The sequence below is a fragment of the Neoarius graeffei genome, chromosome 10 (genome assembly GCF_027579695.1).
Source record: "Neoarius graeffei isolate fNeoGra1 chromosome 10, fNeoGra1.pri, whole genome shotgun sequence".
In the NCBI taxonomy this organism is placed as follows: Eukaryota; Metazoa; Chordata; class Actinopteri; order Siluriformes; family Ariidae; genus Neoarius; species Neoarius graeffei.
This window is the reverse complement of record NC_083578.1, coordinates 1,066,138-1,090,017: the sequence shown is the minus strand read 5'-3', so window position 1 is coordinate 1,090,017 and position 23,880 is coordinate 1,066,138. Positions and strand designations below refer to the sequence as shown.

The following is a 23,880-nucleotide window of genomic DNA, read 5'->3' as shown; positions in this document are numbered from 1 at the left end:
TGGTCCGTGTATCATCCGATCATTCAAGTATTCCATTCAATCTGGAAAACAAAAAAACCCTCAATATTTCGTTTTCCTGTTTTTCTGTATGACCAAAAAATGAGGGATTGGTGTTTGTTTTCCTTTTTCCAACTCAAAACAGAACAAATAATAAAGAGGGAAACCAAAACGAAATAATAACTCTAATTTACGATTATTGATTTTCTCTATTCCTCACGCTACATTAGCCTTCCCATGATCCTCAGCGACAGTCCATCATCATCTCTGCGTCTATGAAACAGAAAAATTGCATGTGCATGTATATATCAAGTAATTTATTCATACATCCTATTCATTTAATATATTAAGCTGTTAATGTTAAGCTGATGATCTCTTAATTATTATCATCTCAATATAATAGTAATAATAAATAATGATAACAATAACAACATGGCATTCATTTTGTCGCTTTCAACATATTGTGTCAGACCAACTTTGCTTTTTATTAGAGGACATGCTTAGCATTTTACGATGACTCATGTCAGGAGGAAAATATGAGGAGTAACAAGTCACTGGCACTCCAACTTACGAGATTCTCCGCTTCTTTTGCTAGACAGCTTGAAAGTCAGACTCGGGAACAGCCATGATCTTCCTAGAGTTTTGCTTCCAGTAAAAGGAGCCTGAATGAGCGCAAAAAATAATGTATGAATAAGAACTAATTCTTGAGACTGACATGAATACAAATGAATTTAGTTTTATCTAAAATGAAAGTTAAGTTGCTCATATAATCGTAAATTAGAGTTATTATTTCGTTTTGGTTTCCCTGTTTATTATTTGTTCTGTTTTGAGTTGGAAAAAGGAAAACAAACACCAATCCCTCATTTTTTGGTCATACAGAAAAACAGGAAAACGAAATATTGAGGTTTTTTTTGTTGTTGTTGTTGTTTTTTCGTTTTCCAGATTGAATGGAATACTTGAATGATCGGATGATACACGGACCTTATATATATTTCGGCATACTTTGGTTGGGTTTTCTCTCAAAGCCTACGTGTACAAATGGCCGTAGGCACCCCTGCAGCTTTATATGTCGGCTGTAAGGCACTTTTTAACCCTTTAATTAACAGCAAATGCCCAGGACACAGCAGGATCACAAAAACAGAAGCTTAAAAAAAATATGCACGCTTTATTTAGTAAATAGATAACTAAATTATCCTTTAAAAATAGCACCAAGCTACAAAGAAAGAAAAAAATAAAAGAAAAATAAAGTTGTCCCGTCTCAGCAGTGCGCAGTCCGCGCAAAGAGGAATCCCAGTCCCAGAAGCGCTGAAATCGTGGGGAAGCCTAATGCGCGGGGAAGCCCTGCGCGTGACGTCACAGCTCCAGCGTCCAGGTAGCAGCGGGGGATTCCCAAAAACATCTATGGCTCGCCCGGAGTCAGCGCACACCTCGGGCAATAAAAGAGAAAGCATCAAACAATGCCGACGTACACAACAACAAGGCAAAAACAGCAGGGAAGGAGAAGTCTTACGTCCTTTTACCCTGTCGTTAGCGAGCGTTGAATTAAGTACAGTTGACTCCAGATTCCCGTTGGCTAGGTCACGATTTCCTAAGTCCGCAGCCAACGCACCTCAAAAGAAGGCAGCAAATCAGGGAAACAGCACAGCGCAGGCAGAGAAAAACTGTTTGTATGTTCGTTCATTCGTTTGTTTGTTCCTTCCTTCCTTTGTTCATTCGTCCGTTCGTTCCTTCCTTCAATCTGCCCGCTGATCTTCCACTGGTAACTACGCATCTGCTGCAGCATCCGATCCCCTCTTTGGGCTGCACTCCCAAACAACCCGACTCCGAGAAGTCTGCTTCCCCGGCGGGGCGGGGCGGGGGCCGTTACCGGCCTCACACCGTCCATGGGCACCTCTTAACGATTTCATGCCCTGTTGAACTCCTCCTTAATACTGAAAAGGTCCCCTTTTTATACCCCACCCCTTCGCCTTTCCAGTGCTTCAATAGGTCAGGTAATAATTATCCAAACAGCTGATCCATCTAAGCAATTAGAGCCGCAAATACAAGATCAGTGTAGGTAGCAGTCAATTAGCAGCACACAGCGAAATCACAGCAATCAACCAATTATGTGAGCACACCAAAATCACAGCAACCCAAATAAATCACAGCAAACCATCACAGCAAAAATAAAAATAAGATCCCCACACAGCTAGAGGCTGACATATATACCCGAGTTTTCGTGCGATTGATGCCCTCTCGCCGTACGGCCAATGCACGGCCGACTTACTTGACACGCATGGATGACATACGAAATATCTGAATGTGCGTTGGCCACACTAATTACGTATGTGGGGCGCACGACACACATACAGAGTCCGCAAGTGTGACGTACGAAAAATATTGACATTTTGCCCAAACCTGACACCAGCAAATCGTACGAAAGACACACGTTGGCCGTAAGTTTGTCTTGCAACCTGAAAAAAACGTAAGCGCCTATAGAGTTTGTTTGACATGACAAAGAACCTCTGCAGCCGGTCTACGGCTCGAAAATCAGCACGTCATGCGCACGCCCTCCGTGCGTTTCTTTGCGTTTTTTACACGTAGACCGGCTGTAGGAGCATGTACGGCCGGTTGTGACCGAGGCTTTATATGTGCCAATTGCATTGTTTGAAGTTTTTGCCTGATTCACTGACTGTTTTCATACATTGTTGAAAAGAACTTTGCAAATTAATGTAAGATGATAGTTTAGTTTGTAGAATAAATTTTGTCAAACTATTTTGTTTTAGTGTGATTTTTCAGGGTAGTTTTGCTAGAAAGCTTTGGCGGCGGGGGAGCCCCCCCGACCCCCCACCAAGACTCAGTACCCAACCTTGTATTACTATTTACCATTTCGGAATGTTGGCAGCTGTGTGTGTGTGTGTGTGTGTGTGTGTGTGTGTGTGTGTGTGTGTGTGTGTGTTGTGAGGTGGAAGTTTTTAAAATTCACAAAATAGAATGTCTTAAATCAGACTTTTGGACTGTATATTAGAGTCCATCTGAAAAACACACACACAGGTTACAGATTGACTGACTGGTACAGAAGTCTGACTCTGAATTAGAGTCTCGTGTTTATTTTCTCTAAATAACTTGTGACACTAGTGTGTGTCTCGTTCTGAGTGAATTACAGCACTTGTGCACTCTGTAGGGCGCCTAACTGTAATTCACTCAGTATCCAAGCTAACATGCTAACAGACTGACGAGCGCTCCAGTGAAGACGCTAACACAGATTAGCTTTAGAGTAAACAGGCCGAAGCAGGCGTTGTGTTTTAAATATAATCAGTTTTAGTCATCATACACTGTGTTCTGTTAAGTGAAGACTGCTTAGGGTGTGTGTGTGTGTGTGTGTGTGTGTGTGTGTGTACAGGGTGGATGATTTCGGTCTCGGTCTCCTCCTGAAGACGAAGCAGATAAAGCGGATGATTTCATCCTACGTTGGAGAGAACGCGGAGTTTGAGAGACAGTACCTGTCCGGAGAGCTGGAGGTGGAGCTAACACCACAGGTAACAGATGCCCCTTTTCCACCAAAGCAGTTCCAGGGCTGGTTCGGGGCCAGTGCTTAGTTTGGAACCGGGTTTTCTGTTTCCACTGGCAAAGAACTGGCTCTGGGGCCAGAAAAACCGGTTCCAGGCTCGCACCAACTCTCTGCTGGGCCAGAGGAAAGAACCGCTTACGTCAGTGGGGGGGCGGAGTTGTTAAGACCAACAACAATAACAAGACCGCGAAAGATCGCCATTTTTAAGCAACGAGAAGCCGCAGCTGTACAAATGCGAAGTCATTTATTATTGTTGTTGTTGTTGTTGTTGCTGCTGCTGCTTCCGTGTTGTTTTTGCTTCGATATTCGCGCCAAGGTTTATGCAAACGTAGCGACGTAACTGACGTATACAGCTATGTAACTGACGTATGCAACGACATTACTGACGTATACAGCAACGTAGCTGACATATACAGCGATGTAATGACGTGTCTTCCCTTAGCACCGCGAGCTATGGAAAAGCAAACTGGTTCTCAGCTGGCTCGCGAGTTGAACGAGTTGTGAACCAGCACCAGCACTGGCCCCGAACCAGCCCGGAACTGATTTGGTGGAAAAGGGGTAACAGACACACAGGCGCAGCTATAAACAGTCGTTCCCTCACCAGTCTCTCTTTATTCTCTCTCCAAATTAATGAGAACGTAAAGCAGTTTGTTCATCGTGTTCCTGAGGAACTGTAGAGAGGTGTAAACTCCTCTGTGCTGATGAGTCGAGAACTTACAGCTCCAGCTTCACCTTTGACTGATACACAGCACTCACACTGGAGACTCCTTACAGAGACCCTTCATAAACATAAGGATTTCACATGTTTATTTAATCTGTTTATCAGTGGAGCGTCTGCTGGACACGCCCCTGCGAATGAGCTGTTACTATAGAAACCATAACGTATTAGAATGAGCTCATTAATATAAATTTGCACTACTGTCAGAGCTGCTGTTAGAGAGAATTAATCAACACCTGACAACCAATCAGAGTCCAGAACTCAGCAGCACTGTGTAAAGTACTGGGGCTGTGTAAGTACCGCCCTCTCCCTCAGTACTGTGCAGTGTTTTACGGTACTGGTTCCAGTTGTGTGTGATTGTAGGGAACCCTGGCTGAGCGGATCCGGGCCGGAGGAGCAGGAATCCCCGCCTTCTTCACTGCTACAGGTTATGGCACATTAATCCAGGAGGGAGGATCCCCCATTAAATACAACGCTGACGGCTCCATCGCCATCGCCAGTCAACCCCGAGAGGTGTATTAACGCTGTTATTAACATTTTTAAATAATAATAATGTTGAGGTAATATATGAATAATATTTTAACTAAGTAATGATATTAATATGTGTGTGTGTGTGTGTGTGTGTGTATCAGGTGCGTGAGTTCGGAGGGCAACACTTTGTGATGGAGAAGGCAATAACAGGAGATTTTGCTCTGGTGAAAGCTTGGAAAGCTGATCGAGCAGGAAACATCATCTTCAGGTACTGACACCAAGACACACCCTGTCTGAGGGGGAGGGGCAGAGAGAGAGAGAGAGAGAGAGCCTGTCTGAGGGGGAGGGGCAGAGAGAGAGAGAGAGAGAGAGAGCCTGTCTGAGGGGGAGGGGCAGAGAGAGAGAGAGAGAGCCTGTCTGAGGGGGAGGGGCAGAGAGAGAGAGAGAGAGCCTGTCTGAGGGGGAGGGGCACAGAGAGAGAGAGAGAGAGACTGTCTGAGGGGGAGGGGCAGAGAGAGAGAGAGAGAGCCTGTCTGAGGGGGAGGGGCAGAGAGAGAGAGAGCCTGTCTGAGGGGGAGGGGCATAGAGAGAGAGAGAGAGAGCCTGTCTGAGGGGGAGGGGCACAGAGAGAGAGAGAGAGAGAGAGAGAGAGAGAGACTGTCTGAGGGGGAGGGGCAGAGAGAGAGAGAGAGAGAGAGAGAGCCTGTCTGAGGGGGAGGGGCACAGAGAGAGAGAGAGAGAGCCTGTCTGAGGGGGAGGGGCATAGAGAGAGAGAGAGAGAGCCTGTCTGAGGGGGAGGGGCAGAGAGAGAGAGAGACTGTCTGAGGGGGAGGGGCAGAGAGAGAGAGAGAGAGAGAGCCTGTCTGAGGGGGAGGGGCAGAGAGAGAGAGAGCCTGTCTGAGGGGGAGGGGCAGAGAGAAAGAGAGCCTGTCTGAGGGGGAGGGGCATAGAGAGAGAGAGAGAGCCTGTCTGAGGGGGAGGGGCACAGAGAGAGAGAGAGAGAGAGAGAGCCTGTCTGAGGGGGAGGGGCACAGAGAGAGAGAGAGAGACTGTCTGAGGGGGAGGGGCAGAGAGAGAGAGAGAGAGAGAGACTGTCTGAGGGGGAGGGGCAGAGAGAGAGAGAGAGAGCCTGTCTGAGGGGGAGGGGCAGAGAGAGAGAGAGCCTGTCTGAGGGGGAGGGGCAGAGAGAGAGAGAGAGAGAGAGAGAGACTGTCTGAGGGGGAGGGGCAGAGAGAGAGAGAGAGAGAGCCTGTCTGAGGGGGAGGGGCACAGAGAGAGAGAGAGAGAGAGAGACTGTCTGAGGGGGAGGGGCAGAGAGAGAGAGAGAGAGAGCCTGTCTGAGGGGGAGGGGCAGAGAGAGAGAGAGAGAGCCTGTCTGAGGGGGAGGGGCACAGAGAGAGAGAGAGACTGTCTGAGGGGGAGGGGCAGAGAGAGAGAGAGAGAGAGAGAGAGAGAGACTGTCTGAGGGGGAGGGGCAGAGAGAGAGAGAGAGAGAGAGAGAGAGAGAGAGAGAGCCTGTCTGAGGGGGAGGGGCACAGAGAGAGAGAGAGAGACTGTCTGAGGGGGAGGGGCACAGAGAGAGAGCCTGTCTGAGGGGGAGGGGCACAGAGAGAGAGAGAGACTGTCTGAGGGGGAGGGGCACAGAGAGAGAGAGAGCCTGTCTAAGGGGGAGGGGCACAGAGAGAGAGAGAGAGAGCCTGTCTGAGGGGGAGGGGCACAGAGAGAGAGAGCCTGTCTAAGGGGGAGGGGCACAGAGAGAGAGAGAGAGAGCCTGTCTGAGGGGGAGGGGCACAGAGAGAGAGAGAGCCTGTCTGAGGGGGAGGGGCACAGAGAGAGAGAGAGCCTGTCTGAGGGGGAGGGGCACAGGGAGAGAGAGCCTGTCTGAGGGGGAGGGGCACAGAGAGAGAGAGAGAGAGAGCCTGTCTGAGGGGGAGGGGCACAGAGAGAGAGAGAGCCTGTCTGAGGGGGAGGGGCACAGCGAGAGAGAGAGCCTGTCTGAGGGGGAGGGGCACAGCGAGAGAGAGAGCCTGTCTGAGGGGGAGGGGCAGAGAGAGAGAGCCTGTCTGAGGGGGAGGGGCAGAGAGAGAGAGAGAGCCTGTCTGAGGGGGAGGGGCACAGCGAGAGAGAGAGCCTGTCTGAGGGGGAGGGGCAGACGCAGCCTGTCTGAGGGGGGAGGGGCAGACGCAGCCTGTCTGAAGGGGGAGGGGCAGACGCAGCCTGTCTGAGGGGGAGGGGCAGAGAGAGAGAGCCTGTCTGAAGGCGGAGGGGCAGACGCAGCCTGTCTGAGGGGGGAGGGGCAGACGCAGCCTGTCTGAGGGGGGAGGGGCAGACGCAGCCTGTCTGAGGGGGGAGGGGCAGACGCAGCCTGTCTGAGGGGGAGGGGCAGATGCAGCCTGTCTGAGAGGGAGGGGCAGATGCAGCCTGTCTGAGGGGGAGGGGCAGATGCAGCCTGTCTGAGGGGGGCGGGGCAGATGCAGCCTGTCTGAGGGGGGCGGGGCAGATGCAGCCTGTCCACCAGTGGTATTGGGGGTAATACGGGTGAAAGGTGTAAATCTGAATTGAATAATTAATTTGGCTGTCTGTCCCCATGATGAGCTGAGTGACTGTTACCATCCAAGACGTTATATTTTTGTCCTTTGAGTGTTCATTTCTCAGTCCTGACTTTAACATGTTTCAGTGTTTTGTTTCTTTTTTCTCTATGAATATGTAGAAGTGGGTTAGTGTTTAAAACTGTAACTGCACACCTACACTGTTATATTTGTGTGTGTGTGTATATATATATATATATATATATATATATATATATACACACACACATACATACATCCTACATAAATACACTGAGTGTTAAATAAAGCTATGTGTGGGTGGGAAACAGGACACACACACACACACACACACACTAATGATGATGGAGGTTATATAACCTGTGTGAATGTTAGAGGGTGTAATGTTTCCTCTCTCCACCAGGGGGCAGTGTGAGTGTGTGTTTAACACTGCAGGTGATAAACACTGGTGTGGTATTAATTACGTTTTACAGGAATTTTAACTCGCTGATTTATTTTCTGTACATAGAAAAACTGCCAGAAACTTCAACCAGCCCATGTGTAAAGCAGCCAAGATCACCATCGTGGAGGTGAGGAGCTTCTCCGTGTGTGTGTGTGTGTGTTTCTCCCTGTGTGTTCTTTGTCCTCATGTCCTCTGTTTCCTCTTTATGCTACACAACACTGATTATTTCTCTGTTCTGTTCACATTCATGAGCATCTGCACAGCTGGGCTTACACACACACACACACACAGAGTAATGTCAGATTAACATTGGGTGATAAAGTACCAACATCATATCCATATTTATCACTTTCTCCAGTCTGTCTGCCTGCTGGTCTGTTTTTGTGTCTAATCATAGCCCCTAACTGCAGTGTGTGTGTGTGTGTGTGTGTGTCCTCAGGTGGAGGAACTCGTGGATGTGGGGACATTTGCAGAAGAAGATGTGCACATTCCTAGTATTTATGTTCACCGCGTTGTGAAGGGTGATCACTATGAGAAACGGATTGAGGTGAAACAGCTGTCTATCTGTCTGTGATTTAAAAGTCTGTGTGCACATAGAACCGTGTCTTGTTGTAACCATCAGCGGTTGTGTGTGTGTGTGTGTGTGTGTTTGTGTAGAAACGTACAGTAAGGAAGGCGCAGGTGGAGAAACCCAAACCAAAGAAGGACTCTGACATCGTGAGGGAGCGAATCATCCGCAGGGCAGCGCTGGAGTTCGAGGACGGCATGTACGGTACGGAAATACATCAACACACATCGTATACATCAGCTCTCAGCCAATCAGAACACTTCATACTGCTCTCAGCCAATCAGAACACACCGTACTGCTCTCAGCCCATCAGATCACACCGTACTGCTCTCAGCCAATCAGAACACACCGTACTGCTCTCAGCCCATCAGATCACACCGCGCTGCTCTCAGCCCATCAGATCACACCGTACTGCTCTCAGCCCATCAGAACACACCGCACTGCTCTCAGCCAATCAGAACACACCGTACTGCTCTCAGCCCATCAGATCACACCGTACTGCTCTCAGCCCATCAGATCACACCGTACTGCTCTCAGCCAATCAGAACACACCGCACTGCTCTCAGCCAATCAGAACACACCGTACTGCTCTCAGCCCATCAGATCACACCGCGCTGCTCTCAGCCAATCAGAACACACCGTACTGCTCTCAGCCCATCAGATCACACCGTACTGCTCTCAGCCCATCAGATCACACCGTACTGCTCTCAGCCCATCAGATCACACCGTACTGCTCTCAGCCCATCAGATCACACCGTACTGCTCTCAGCCAATCAGAACACACCGTACTGCTCTCAGCCCATCAGATCACACCGCACTGCTCTCAGCCCATCAGATCACACCGTACTGCTCTCAGCCCATCAGATCACACCGTACTGCTCTCAGCCCATCAGAACACACCGTACTGCTCTCAGCCCATCAGATCACACCGTACTGCTCTCAGCCCATCAGATCACACCGTACTGCTCTCAGCCCATCAGATCACACCGTACTGCTCTCAGCCCATCAGAACACACCGTACTGCTCTCAGCCCATCAGATCACACCGTACTGCTCTCAGCCAATCAGAACACACCGTACTGCTCTCAGCCCATCAGATCACACCGCGCTGCTCTCAGCCCATCAGATCACACCGTGCTGCTCTCAGCCAATCAGATCACACCGTACTGCTCTCAGCCCATCAGATCACACCGTACTGCTCTCAGCCCATCAGATCACACCGTACTGCTCTCAGCCAATCAGAACACACCGTACTGCTCTCAGCCCATCAGAACACACCGTACTGCTCTCAGCCCATCAGAACACACCGTACTGCTCTCAGCCCATCAGATCACACCGCGCTGCTCTCAGCCCATCAGATCACACCGTGCTGCTCTGAGCCAATCAGATCACACCGTACTGCTCTCAGCCCATCAGATCACACCGTACTGCTCTCAGCCCATCAGATCACACCGTACTGCTCTCAGCCCATCAGATCACACCGTACTGCTCTCAGCCCATCAGAACACACCGTACTGCTCTCAGCCCATCAGATCACACCGTACTGCTCTCAGCCAATCAGAACACACCGTACTGCTCTCAGCCCATCAGATCACACCGCGCTGCTCTCAGCCCATCAGATCACACCGTGCTGCTCTCAGCCAATCAGATCACACCGTACTGCTCTCAGCCCATCAGATCACACCGTACTGCTCTCAGCCCATCAGATCACACCGTACTGCTCTCAGCCCATCAGATCACACCGTACTGCTCTCAGCCCATCAGATCACACCGTACTGCTCTCAGCCCATCAGATCACACCGTGCTGCTCTCAGCCCATCAGATCACACCGTACTGCTCTCAGCCCATCAGAACACACCACACTGCTCTCAGCCCATCAGAACACACCGTACTGCTCTCAGCCCATCAGATCACACCGTACTGCTCTCAGCCCATCAGATCACACCGTACTGCTCTCAGCCCATCAGATCACACCGTACTGCTCTCAGCCCATCAGATCACACCGTACTGCTCTCAGCCAATCAGAACACACCACACTGCTCTCAGCCAATCAGAACACACCGTACTGCTCTCAGCCCATCAGATCACACCGTACTGCTCTCAGCCCATCAGATCACACCGTACTGCTCTCAGCCCATCAGATCACACCGTACTGCTCTCAGCCCATCAGAACACACCGTACTGCTCTCAGCCCATCAGATCACACCGTACTGCTCTCAGCCCATCAGATCACACCGTACTGCTCTCAGCCCATCAGATCACACCGTGCTGCTCTCAGCCCATCAGATCACACCGTACTGCTCTCAGCCCATCAGAACACACCACACTGCTCTCAGCCCATCAGATCACACCGTACTGCTCTCAGCCCATCAGATCACACCGTACTGCTCTCAGCCCATCAGATCACACCGTACTGCTCTCAGCCCGTCAGATCACACCGTACTGCTCTCAGCCCGTCAGATCACACCGTACTGCTCTCAGCCCATCAGAACACACCACACTGCTCTCAGCCAATCAGAACACACCGTACTGCTCTCAGCCCATCAGATCACACCGTACTGCTCTCAGCCCGTCAGATCACACCGTACTGCTCTCAGCCCGTCAGATCACACCGTACTGCTCTCAGCCCATCAGAACACACCACACTGCTCTCAGCCAATCAGATCACACCGTACTGCTCTCAGCCCATCAGAACACACCGTACTGCTCTCAGCCCATCAGATCACACCGTACTGCTCTCAGCCCATCAGATCACACCGTACTGCTCTCAGCCCATCAGATCACACCGTGCTGCTCTCAGCCAATCAGATCACACCGTACTGCTCTCAGCCCATCAGATCACACCGTAGTGCTCTCAGCCCGTCAGATCACACCGTACTGCTCTCAGCCCGTCAGATCACACCGTACTGCTCTCAGCCCATCAGATCACACCGTAGTGCTCTCAGCCCGTCAGATCACACCGTACTGCTCTCAGCCCATCAGATCACACCGTAGTGCTCTCAGCCAATCAGATCACACCGTACTGCTCTCAGCCCATCAGATCACACCGTACTGCTCTCAGCCCATCAGAACACACCGTACTGCTCTCAGCCAATCAGAACACACCGTACTGCTCTCAGCCCATCAGATCACACCGTACTGCTCTCAGCCCATCAGATCACACCGTGCTGCTCTCAGCCAATCAGATCACACCGTACTGCTCTCAGCCCATCAGATCACACCGTAGTGCTCTCAGCCCGTCAGATCACACCGTACTGCTCTCAGCCCGTCAGATCACACCGTACTGCTCTCAGCCCATCAGAACACACCGTACTGCTCTCAGCCCATCAGAACACACCACACTGCTCTCAGCCAATCAGAACACACCGTGCTGCTCTCAGCCAATCAGAACACACCGCACTGCTCTCAGCCCATCAGATCACACCGTACTGCTCTCAGCCAATCAGAACACACCGTGCTGCTCTCAGCCAATCAGAACACACCGCACTGCTCTCAGCCCATCAGATCACACCGTACTGCTCTCAGCCAATCAGAACACACCGTACTGCTCTCAGCCCATCAGAACACACCGTACTGCTCTCAGCCCATCAGAACACACCACACTGCTCTCAGCCAATCAGAACACACCGTGCTGCTCTCAGCCAATCAGAACACACCGCACTGCTCTCAGCCCATCAGATCATTGTATAACAGATGATTGTTTTTATTCATTTTTTTATTGTAGCTAATCTGGGAATTGGAATCCCTATGTTGGCGAGTAATTTCATCAAACCTGATATCAAAGTCTACCTGCAGAGTGAAAACGGAATTTTGGGATTGGTCAGTGTCCTCCGTCTCTCTCTCTCTTTTTTCCTTTGTTTCTGTTACACGTCATCAGATGTTTATTATTTAGACCATATACATAGCTGCCAACTACTATGAATAAATCGTATTTATTACGATTTGTCGTTTTGATTATGAAAATACGAATTTACTACAATAAAATACGATTTTGCCAATTTTCATGGGTCATTTTCAAAGTCCATCACCGGTGGGATTCGTATTTGATAAAACACCGCTTCGTTCCAAGCGGCAGATACTACGCCAAATTTCATTGGCTATTGCTTGTTCTCTCAGCCAATCAATGATGCTATAGACCCCTTCGTAGTAAACGTCATTCTTACGAAAGCGGAAATTGCGCGCGCAGCCTGGACTCAAAAAAGACTCAGAAATGCCTAGTTGTTGTGTTGTCGGGTGTCAGAATCGTAGCAGTGATGGGGTTAAAATGTACAGAATTCCAGCAGGATCTCACCCATTCCAAAAAAATCGCTGACGTCTATGGCTACAAGCCATCAAACGTGTAGACTGGGGTGAAAGCACCATCAAAAATGCGCGGGTTTGCAGCGCCCACTTCATCACAGGTAAGATCAGGCTATTTATTAAATCTTTCTTTTTTATTCTTTCTAGTCTTCGTTTATTGATGTAGCAAAATACTTTGGTAACGTTTGTCTGATTAGCTGGGTCATAGTTACACAATGTAATGAATATTGTTAGCATGTTAACTTAGCTTTGGCCAAACAAAATAATATATGTGTTTCCTGTTACCCGACCGACCCTGTAAAAACACTGCGACCCTTCAACTGTTTCTGACCACGATAAACAAACTATTTCTCGCGCCCGACCCTACCTGCTTGGCAGCCACCTGGCGAGTCAGACGAGAACCGCTAGGGCGTGTCATATAAACCACTCGGTATTTGCTGAAAGACACGAGGCCCGTCAGGAGTAAACTGGGGAGGCTGGGACCTCCCCTGCCCGAGTTACGAGCGTCCAAAGTCAGGCAGGAGCCGCCGATAGAAAAATGAAACTAAAGCCGAGCACCGTGGCTCTTCGTCCCGAGGCGCGGGGCTAGCCCGCCCTGCCCGCGCTGGTTCTTTGTGGACAGGGCAGAGGTCTCATGCGGGGAAAATAATTTAGTGTGGATATGGTTAGATAGTGATTGAAATAATGCATACATCACAAGGAACTGTTTGCTCAGGGTATAAATCAGGTATTCAACACTTCCAATGCTATTCTATACTCAACTTAAGATATCTGAATTGATAATAAATCTGAACTTGGAGGAGTTTGTGTCAGTGAAATGATACGTTCCTTGATTTCCTCCTGATTTAAACCTTAGAGCAAGTAGTATGAACCATGGACTAACAGGGCTGAAAAATGAAAGCATTTGCATTTATTTTGCAACACAATTTACAAACACAGAATAGGAAACTTAAATATAGGAAATTTTAGTTTCTTTATTTGAAAAGAAAATGGCACGGAGCAGCTGTATTCATTAGAACAACATAAGTGAACATTGCATTCATAGACAGAATAAGAAAAAACATGAAGCAAATATAATGTCATTAAGGCCGAGATGTTAGGCACGCACGCAATTTTGATAAACACACAAGACATCAGTTTTAAGTATGAAAGTCCCCACTAGTATATAAAAAGTATATTTTGGAAATGTTGAGAACTGAAGGGATAGATCTACTGTAGGTACTGGACCACCACCACCACTCTGGCCACCACCAAATAGATCATCCACCAAAACATTCCCATTTTACCTGGAAAATGAAAGTATGCCATCATTATTAGAACAATTTATATACAAGTGCATCCTTATATCATCAACGATATCTGATGACTAGGTTTAGTTTTGAACGAGTATTTTGCAAAAAAAAAAGTTTTCAAAGGAAACTTCTCACTTTTTCCTACCTACCCTAGAAAATTTGTTGTAAACTTTTGGGATAAACAATTTTTTTTCCCCTACCTACCTACCCTATTTTGAAAACCCAGGAGAAACACATTATTTTGTTTGGCCTTTGCGTGCAATTTTGTTTGTAGGAGAGGTCTCGCTTGACTCAAGCAGTCCAGATTTTGTGCCATCATTATTTGTGTATGCCTAAAATCACAATTTTAAAGCAAGGATGGAAAGGTAAAATCGTGTGCCCTCACTCTAAATGCCAACTTGCGTTGACTGCTCTAACCTAGCTCCCGCCCCGTTCAGTTTTGATTTGTAGTCATGTGAAGAAGCAAGTTGAAATTGACACTTTTTTGAGCTGTTTCACTTAGTATTTTTAGCTAATTTGCTTTGGGCTCAGCTTGTTTTTTATCTTTGAAGTGCCATATTCATTGCCAATTTTCACATTTTGTTGTGTATTTAATTTTGATGACAAAGTTCATAATATTTTTTTGTATCAACTTTCATTGATGTAATATATTCTTAATTCATTTTTGTTTGTGACTAATGAATGAATGGTGTTAGATATTGCCAAGTTTGTGGTGCAATAACATCAGCTGTTGACTGAGTAAGCTCTAGTCTATTTCTCTAATGTGTACTTTGTCAAAAGTTATATGTGCCAATTGCATTGTTTGAAGTTTTTGCCTGATTCACTGACTATTTTCATACATTGTTGAAAAGAACTTTGCAAATTAATGTAAGATGATGGTTTAGTTTGTAGAATAAATTTTGTCAAACTATTTTGTTTTAGTGTGATTTTTCAGGGTAGTTTTGCTAGAAAGCCCCCCCGACCCCCCACCAAGACTCAGTACCCAACCTTGTATTACTATTTACAATTTCGGAATGTTGGCAGCTATGCATATAAACACCATAATTGGTCCGCTGTGGGCGTGTCCCAAACCACACACCCCATTCACTCTATAGTGCACATCACCACTGCCCCTGTGGCTGTGTCCCAAACCGTTGACTCTGTACATGTACGTGTGTGAATACTTTAGGGTCCGTACCCTACAGAGGAGGAAGTGGATGCGGATCTCATTAACGCTGGTGAGTACAGGTTCTCTCTCTACTACACAAACACTCCTCTCTTTCACACAGACTAAAATAAAATATCCTCTAAACGGAGAGTAAAATGGCCGCCGGTTCCCTCCGCACTGAAATTAAATAAACTCCGCCGTGAGTCAGCATGTGTTTCAGTTTTTCTGCAGCACATCAGCGTGACTCCAGTTTTAGTAGAATGTGGGGGAGAGTGCTGTCTGGCAGGAGTGTGTGTGTGTGTGTGTGTGTGTGTGTGTGTGTGTGTGTGTGTGTGTGTGTGTGTGTGTGTGTAAAACTCTGTTACAGTCCAGGCTGATTTCTAATAATACCTCACTGCAGAGTTGAGAATCAGGAGAGAAGCTGCAGTGTGTGTGTGATAAAGATTTTTGGCTATTTATAAAAAAACTGAACTTCTCTGTCAGATTGATTTAGAAAACTTTATAATTTAGAACAAAAATCAGAAACATCTGACCTGAAATCGAACCCCAGCTTGATGTGTTTAGTGATTTAATTATTTGTAATTTTTGTAATAATTACTCGCTGTTGGTTTATTTTATGAGCAGTTGGGGCTGCTCTGTGTGTGTGTGTGTGTGTGTGTGTGTGTGTGTGTGTGTGTGTGTGTGTGTGTGTGTGTTGAAACTCAGCTGTGTTCTGTTTGTCTCCTGTAGGGAAGGAGACGGTGACGGTTCTCCCCGGAGCGGCGTACTTCTCCAGTGACGACTCCTTCTCCATGATCAGAGGGTCAGACTCGCACCACAGGAGTGTTTCATTCCTCTCGCACCGCTGCAGATTTACATTCATTCATTCATTCATTTATTCATTCATTTATTCGTAAACGTCACATTTTATCCTTTTTTAGTCACAATTAATTTTCATGAGACATGCTACTTCCTGTTGTCACTTGCGTTATAGCAGCTATAAACAGCCATTCCACTAAACTCACACTAAAGTTCAAACTGAACTGATTCTACTGGACTTTAAACAGCACCAAAGATCTCAAACACAAAACCAAGGTTCTTGTACAGATCCTGGAACTTAGACCTGTACAGAGAGTTCTAGAACCGCACTGAGGGTTCTGGATGCAAAGCAAGATTTATAGAACTGGACAACGTGCTGAGGGTTCTAGGCTGCACTGAAAAGGGAAAAAAAACAAGAACCCAGTACAGCACCAAAGATCCTACTCGTAAAACCACTCACAAGATTCTAGAACCTTAAACTGAACCAGGAAAAAAATACAAAGAAGTGAAAACTTTTACATACACAGTGTGGGCGGGGCTAGATTTGCTGGTGTCTAAACATAACGTTGATCTTCATGGGTTCTGTTTCCATCAGGGAATGTTCTGTGGGGGGTGGGGGGGGGTCTGAGCTGAATTTCCAGTTTTTATTGGATTTTTTGATGCAGAGACTCGGGGACGCAGAGACGTGACGCAGCAGACGGAACAAAGCCACCCGTGAGAAAATCGATCCCGACCTTTAACACATCAGCAGGGTCTTTAGAGAACAGTGCCCCCGGTTCTCCTGTCACACTCGAGGAAAGATGCATGTCAGAGCCTCAGCTCCGTAAAGCAAGAAGATGGACGGCGTGTTGGTGGAAGCAGACGTGTTAAACGAGCCACACAGGGTCCAGATCCGAACTATGGGTTCTAAAATCCTCAGCATGGTTCCTACAACCCCAGGGCACCTCTAGGTTCTGGACTCTAGACTCAGCTCCAAAATCTTTTGCTTTCATCCAGAAACCTCAGTGGGGTTCTAGAATCTTTGGTTGTTCAATCCTTAGTGCAGCTGTAGAGCACCATAGTCGTTAGTGTGGTTCTAGAGCAGTCAGCATGCCTGTAGATCTTTTTGTCCAGGTTCTGGACGGCTTGGTTTGCATCCATAATCCTCAGGGTGCTTCTGGACAGCCGTGTGTTGTTTCTAGGTTTTCTGGTTCTAGAACTTTCTTTGTGGTTTGAGGCTGAAAAGTCTGTGGTGCGGTTCTAAGTTCAAACGGACTCATTAGCAGATTCAGGTTCTAGCCTCTTTTTGACATTCATTTATGTTGTAGATTTCTTGGTGCCGTTCTAGGCTGGAGTGGCCTCCGTGCAGTTTCTGGTTCTCAGATCTTCATGCAGTTCTAGAATCCTTGAATTCGCAATGCTGTGAGACTCAGCGTGGCTCTGGAACCGTTTGTGAGGTTCTGTAAACCCTGATGAGAGAGTAGAGGAAGGCTGGTGAAGGAACGGGTGTTTATAGCTGCTATAACTAACAGGGACTTGGTAAAAAGTACAAATGGGTAAATTACTGTAGTGTAAGAGGAATAAAACGTGTGTGTGTGTGTGTGTGTGTGTGTGTTCCAGTGGACACATTAATCTGACCATGTTGGGAGCGATGCAGGTGTCCAGGTACGGAGACTTGGCGAACTGGATGATCCCTGTAAGTGCTGTGTGTGTGTGTGTGTGTGTGTGTTTTATGGACAGTGTGTTATTGTGTTAAAGATGAACTGTAATGATTGTGATAAACCTCTGGAGCGAAACATTGCCGCGGCTCTGTGTGCGTCTCCGTCGTCTCGTCTTTAACCCTGATTTACAGTTAACCAGTTGGAGGCGAGCAACCCTGCGACACATGCAGCTAGCATTATGAAAGTCAATTCTCCCTCATCCCACACACACACACAGACACGGTGGATATTTATAGCTGCGTTGGCACTGATGGATGTCTCCTTGGCTCCACGCTGCACTGATCGAGCTGCTGAAGGTTATTTATCACACACACACACAGTGGAGCTATGGATCTGTCCTCCTGTCTTCTTATTGTCCTGTCTGGTGTGTGTGAGAGTCACGATACACTCCTGCTATAAGAAAGCACGGCTCATGTTATTGATTCTAGTCGTTATGTTAAGATTAAATAATGAGGGATTAAATATAGAAAATTAAAATTGGGTTTATAATTGTGAGGTTGTGATGAGCATCACTCTGGCATGTCTCCATTTACTGTGATGGAGAGTGAGGGATGGGCTGGAGGAAGGGGCGGGGCTGACAGGAAGTGTCTGAATGTCGGAGAGTTCATAGCCCCGGCGCTCAGAGCTCCAGGGTTGGTGTGTGCTGCACTTCCACCCTTCCAGGTCGTCCTTCACAGTGATGAGTGAGGAGAGCGCCCTGGTGGTGTTTATCCCTCTCCCTTTCACTGCTACAGACAAAACAGAATGCACTGAAAATTAAAGGAGCCCCGCCCCCAAACACACATACTCTAGTACCCATAATGCACTGCAACTAAAACTTTCATTCTCCGCTTACAAAAAGTGGAACAGTTAGCACATCTGCTAATATATAACGTATTGTAATCAGGTATGAACGTGACTGGATATAATGGCAGTGTGATCGTGTAGCGACAGTAATATCTCTCTCACACACACACACACACACACACACACACACACACACACACACTTCTCAGCGTTTGTTTAATAATCACAAACAGACACACATACAAATTGAAATACTTTAAAACTCATTAAAAATACAAGCAGTGAGATGATGCTGCAGTATATTACTGCGATGATGTCACAGAGATGTCACAATGGTGTCATAGCAATGTCAGTGATGGTGATGCTCCAGTGAGGTCACCATGATGTTGGTGACATCGGCATAATGCCAGTTTCTGAAGCCTTTGAACTCAGTGACTGTTACTGAGAATAGAGTGTGTGAGAGAGAGAGAGAGAGAGAGAGATTGAATGACCTCCCTCCATCTGTTTCTTTATTGATAGCTTCTCTCCAGAAACACGCATGCGCGCACACACTGAGCTGAGGGAGAGATGCTGTTTCATTCCTCCATTATAACTGAGAGAGAACTGACTGGTGAAATAGAACTTCACTTGCCACTGAAGTCCAGCTCATGGTTCTGGTACCTTCTCTGCAGTTCTGTGTTCGCAGCTGTGTTATCAAACCTCTGATTAAAAAACCTGACCTCGATCCCTGTCAGCTGTCCAATTATCGGCCAATATCAAACCTCCCCTTTATCTCCAAGATCTTTGAAAAAGCTGTGGCACAGCAGTTATGCTCATATTTACATAGGAATAACATCCATGAAATGCATCAGTCAGGATTTAGACCTCATCATAGCACAGAGACAGCTCTGGTTAAAGTAGTAAATGACCTACTGTTGGCGTCTGATCAGGGCTGTGTCTCGCTGCTTGTGTACTGTGGTACTAAGTTGTACAGGACAGTTGTATGGTAACCTGTGACACTGTAGTATGTCACTCTTTGCTCAGTAGTGTGTGTTTTGTAATGTGTGTGTGTGTGTGTGTGTGCACGCACGCACATGTTTGATGCTTGTTGATGATGTCATCTGTTTGTTTCAGTATCTGTGACCTTTAGAACCGTTTGCTGAGCTAACAGAGTGGCTCTGGCTTGAACAGATTTTACTACTGTTCACTATTTTCATATGCACCAACCTTTTGACCTTTAGCGGTCGTCAAGGAGACTGCATTAGAAAAGCAATTAGTGTGTGTGTGTGTGTGAGACAGAGAGAGAGGACAGCACAAGAATGGCTGAGGAAACAGTTCGGAGTGAAGGGCGATAATTTTGTGGTGTAGTTCTTGCCAGGAACAGAGGAGAAGAACAAGTGAAGAGTGGCCAAGGGGAAATATTTGATTTGTTGTCATGGAAACGCTCTCAGCAGCAATCTGCTGTCAGCTGAACTTACTGTGTTTTCATAAAAAAATCTCTCTCTCTCTCTCTCTCTGTGTTCCTGAAATATTGTCATTCACTTCATTTCTTTTAGCTCACACACACACACACACACACACACACACACACACACAAAATTGAAGAATCTGATTGATTGTGACCCGCACATCAGCGTGTTAGAGCTGTAGATAGCTGATGACATCATTCCTGTCCACAGCACCATCAGGTCACATGACCTCCAAACCGCTGTTTCTGCTCACAGACACGCTGTTGTCAGATGCGAGTTCCCTAAACGGTACCGGTGGAACCGAATTAAACACGGTTCGAGTTAAAACGGTCCCTTTGGCCCTGTGGGTGTGAGATGGACTTTAATTCACATTAGATCTAATAAAGCAGTACAACTCTGTCTTTACACACTCTCCGAGAAAATGATTAGTCTTAGAACCCAAACAGAATCCTACAGTAGTGTTCTGATCCAAATTCTTATTTAGAGCATAAAGTAAAAATGAAACTTGATGAAACATCTTGTTAATTTTGTATCGGCACATAAACACCTATTCATTATAATAATAACTCGAACATGATTAAATCTTTAACCTGCTGGGATTGAGACTGGGATTACACTGTGTAGATAAATAAACGCACGGAATGTCGATCCGGTCCTAAAGCAACCTGCAGCTGGCGAGGTGATGCCAGGGTTACCATGGCAACCCGAGGCAAATTCAACTCAGGAAGTCACAGGCTCTATTATTTACTGAAGGGGAGGAGTTTCAGATTTATAGCGATTAGAGTAATAACATGGTGTGCGTGCACGCGTGTGTGTTTATTTCAGGGTAAGATGGTGAAGGGAATGGGAGGAGCAATGGATCTGGTGGCGAGTGCTGGGACGAAAGTGGTGGTGACGATGGAGCATTCGGCCAAGGTGGGGGAGGGGCAGGTTCCATGGTAGCCAGTCATAACCAGGGAATGATGATGTTAAAGGTGGAATGGCGTGTTCATGACGTGACTGTGGCGTGATTGTTATTTCAGGGAGGGAAACACAAGATCCTGGAGAAGTGCACTCTGCCCCTGACTGGGAAACAGTGTGTGGATCGCATCATCACTGAGAAGGTGAGGCGTGGTGATGTCACTTCCTGCTTATTCTCTCAGGAACACCACTGCAATGTGCACAATAGTAGCTGTCACACAAAGTGAAACAGGCCACACCCCCATCAAACAAAAGACACATTTACTTTAGAACCCATATGCAAATTCCCTCTGTCTCTGTGAGCAAATAGGGGCGGAGCTTAACCTAACTGTGATTAGTCCTCATCACTAGCCTTTACATCCAGCACATAAACAACAGATTTTATCTTATTTATTTTGCTTCATTCTTAAAAGTATATTATAGTGCACTCAGTTTATAGTGTGGAATGAAAAGTCAAACGCGCGTGTAAGGACAGAGCAGCAGAACGTTCTAGTGCCAGATGGAGAACTGTGGAATGATCTGGAACCCTGAGCAGGAGGAGAGCGGAGACCATAATCAGATGCGTGTGTCTGTGTTTCCTCCAATCACATCAGGGCTAATAGCATTAGCCACTCTGCACATGGCCGTGTGTGTGTGTGTATCCCCACTGTGCCCTTTGATGCTGCAGAATGGGTGGAGTGCTCATTAGCTCCTGATGCTAACAGGAATTGTGGTTGCTAATGGGGTTTAGAGTGTGTGTGTGTGTGTGTGTGTGTGTGTGTGTGTGTGTGTGTGTGTGTGTGTGTGTGTGTGTGTGTGAGAGAGACTAATGGAGGTTTAATGTGAGTTTATTACTGAAATGCAACAAAGTGCACAAACACCACAACCTTCACATCAAACAAATTCAATAGTTCAACAGATGATTAACGTTTTCATTCAGGAAATTTCCCACAAACTGTGTAAAGTGTGTTAGCATGATGTTAGCATTAGCGTGACTCGAGGGTAATGATGTTTTCACGTGTTCCTTGTTGGTAAACCTTCTTGTAACCATGGTGACCTCTGACCCTTGCTCCTGATGATGTCCCTCCTCCATCTCTGGCTCTGAACTCGACTCAGGCTGCATCTGAACCCTCAGTGTGTTCTAACGCTGGTTAAGTTCCTGCTGCCCAGCTGTAACCGTAACTGTTCTGTATGTGAGTGAGTAATTAGGACACAGTCCAGGCAGACTCCGCCTCCATCTTACCTGTCCTCTGACCCAGATGTCCACAGATGACGTATACACACGTATGCAGTAAAAGTAAAATATGTGTATATATATTTCTCTAAAGGCAGAAATGTTAAAACAATTCCTGATACATTTATACACTGCTCCAGCAACCGGCTTCACTCCAGACAGCCGTCTTCTCTCTGTTTCCTCGGGGATTCTTCTTCTTCAGTTACTCGGAGACTCCAGCTGAATTATGGGATGCCGTAGTGTACCATAGTGTGGTACGTTTGTATACTACAGATGTAGGAGATCATCCAGGTACCGTTCCACTGCTATTAAACACCTACTGAGGATCCGAACACAACACATCCTGCTGTTTGTGTCCTAATAGTACGGAAGTCTGAGTATTCGGATCGGATCGGACGCAGCCTCCGATGTGATGTACGTTTCTTAGCGAGGAAGTGACATCATCCAGGTTACCATGGTTACAAGGCATCTCATGTACCATTGTTTACGTGCTATTTGAACTCGTCCTTGACAGACTGAGCTCTGTAGAATCCTGATTCTGACCAGCGGGAATGTTCCAGAACCCAGTGTTGTACATTTAGCGAGAATCTGGAACTCAGTACCACCAAACCCTCTGGCTTTCACCATCTCCTGTTTCACTTCAAATTCATACAAACACACCGCTGTAACATGGACATCATTCTCATCTCCGTGTGTTCCGTGTTCTCATGAGGTTCTCATCTCCGTGTGTTCCGTGTTCTCATGAGGTTCTCATCTCCGTGTGTTCCGTGTTCTCATGAGGTTCTCATCTCCGTGTGTTCCGTGTTCTCAGGCCGTATTTGATGTGGATAAGGATAAAGGGCTGACTCTGATTGAGTTGTGGGCGGGGCTTACACCTGATGATATCAGGAAGTGTACAGGAACTGATTTTGAGGTGAGTGATGCATGCTGGGAAATGCAGTGTTTATTGTACACAGACACACACACACCATTTTATACCCTTGTTTTTTAAATTATCCTCTCCCCATTTATTTATTTATTTATTTTCCTTTCTTTTTTTTGTTCTTTATTTCCTCTCTCTCTCTCTCTCTCTCTCTCTCTCTCTCTCTGCTCTACTCTGAGTATTTATAGACAGTAATATTCTGATTATTGGAGTCTGGAATTTTCTCAGTTTTATTAAATTTAAAGTTTATTTTATAATCAGCTTGTTTGTGACTTTGAGTTATTGATTTTTGGATTTAACTCGGAGTGTAAGTGAGAAATAATAACTGATGAATAAATCTGATAAATTTAAACAAAGGTTGGTTCTGAGGTTCTGGAGCTGAGTATGAGAACCCAAGAGAACGTCTGAGAGATGAGGAGTTAATACTCAGGGTTTATATTCTCTCTCTGTTCTCTACAGGTTTCTACTGACCTGAAGCCGATGCAGCAGATCTGAACACACACGCGTGCGCGTACACACAGAGAGAACAATTCATGTCTGTAAAATGAATCAGTAGATGAAGGTAGGGGGCGTAGTATAACTTGATAGTGTAATGAGTGTGAAGTGAAATGTTGGTGTCGATAAAAAGCTGCTCTGAGTGAACAGGTACAGAGAGATAACAGACTGAGCACGAAAAGACTTTCATATCTGTAGCATTTCTTTATATAATAATAATAATAGTAATGGTGATTGTAATTGTGGGAGTGTGTTAAGTGAGAATTGTGCAGCTCATCGCTCAGGTTCAGTTTAACACACTTCAGTTTTCTGATCATTAACTTTACTGAAGTCTGTGCAGAATAAAGGATTTCATCTTAACTCTCTCTCTGTGTGTGTGTGTGTGTGTGTGTGTGTGTGTGTGTGTGTGTAATGGAATGATAAACAGCATCTGTGATACTGGTGATGATATTGTGTGATGACAAAAGTATGTGCCCCCTGACCATCACACCCTGATGTTCTTGTTGAA

General features: G+C 46.6%; 1 protein-coding gene across 2 annotated transcripts in view; it reads left to right on the top strand.

Moving 5' to 3' along the window:
- The window catches only part of oxct1a (3-oxoacid CoA transferase 1a), a 36,471-nt gene that overhangs the window by 12,540 nt on the left and 51 nt on the right, over nucleotides 1-23,880 (top strand). Inside the window, exons 4-17 of one of the 2 annotated variants that reach the window (XM_060931036.1) lie at nucleotides 3,380-3,515; nucleotides 4,629-4,778; nucleotides 4,898-5,004; nucleotides 7,812-7,872; nucleotides 8,185-8,292; nucleotides 8,403-8,517; nucleotides 12,037-12,131; nucleotides 15,072-15,120; nucleotides 15,780-15,852; nucleotides 17,448-17,523; nucleotides 20,608-20,697; nucleotides 20,805-20,885; nucleotides 22,767-22,868; nucleotides 23,337-23,880. The exon at nucleotides 23,337-23,880 is cut by the window's right edge and continues 51 nt beyond it. In XM_060931036.1, the coding sequence (XP_060787019.1) occupies nucleotides 3,380-3,515; nucleotides 4,629-4,778; nucleotides 4,898-5,004; nucleotides 7,812-7,872; nucleotides 8,185-8,292; nucleotides 8,403-8,517; nucleotides 12,037-12,131; nucleotides 15,072-15,120; nucleotides 15,780-15,852; nucleotides 17,448-17,523; nucleotides 20,608-20,697; nucleotides 20,805-20,885; nucleotides 22,767-22,868; nucleotides 23,337-23,372 (1,279 nt within the window). In that variant the 3' untranslated portion in view covers nucleotides 23,373-23,880. The remainder of the gene's footprint in view (nucleotides 1-3,379; nucleotides 3,516-4,628; nucleotides 4,779-4,897; nucleotides 5,005-7,811; nucleotides 7,873-8,184; nucleotides 8,293-8,402; nucleotides 8,518-12,036; nucleotides 12,132-15,071; nucleotides 15,121-15,779; nucleotides 15,853-17,447; nucleotides 17,524-20,607; nucleotides 20,698-20,804; nucleotides 20,886-22,766; nucleotides 22,869-23,336) is intronic. The other variant, XM_060931037.1, reaches the window with a different exon arrangement.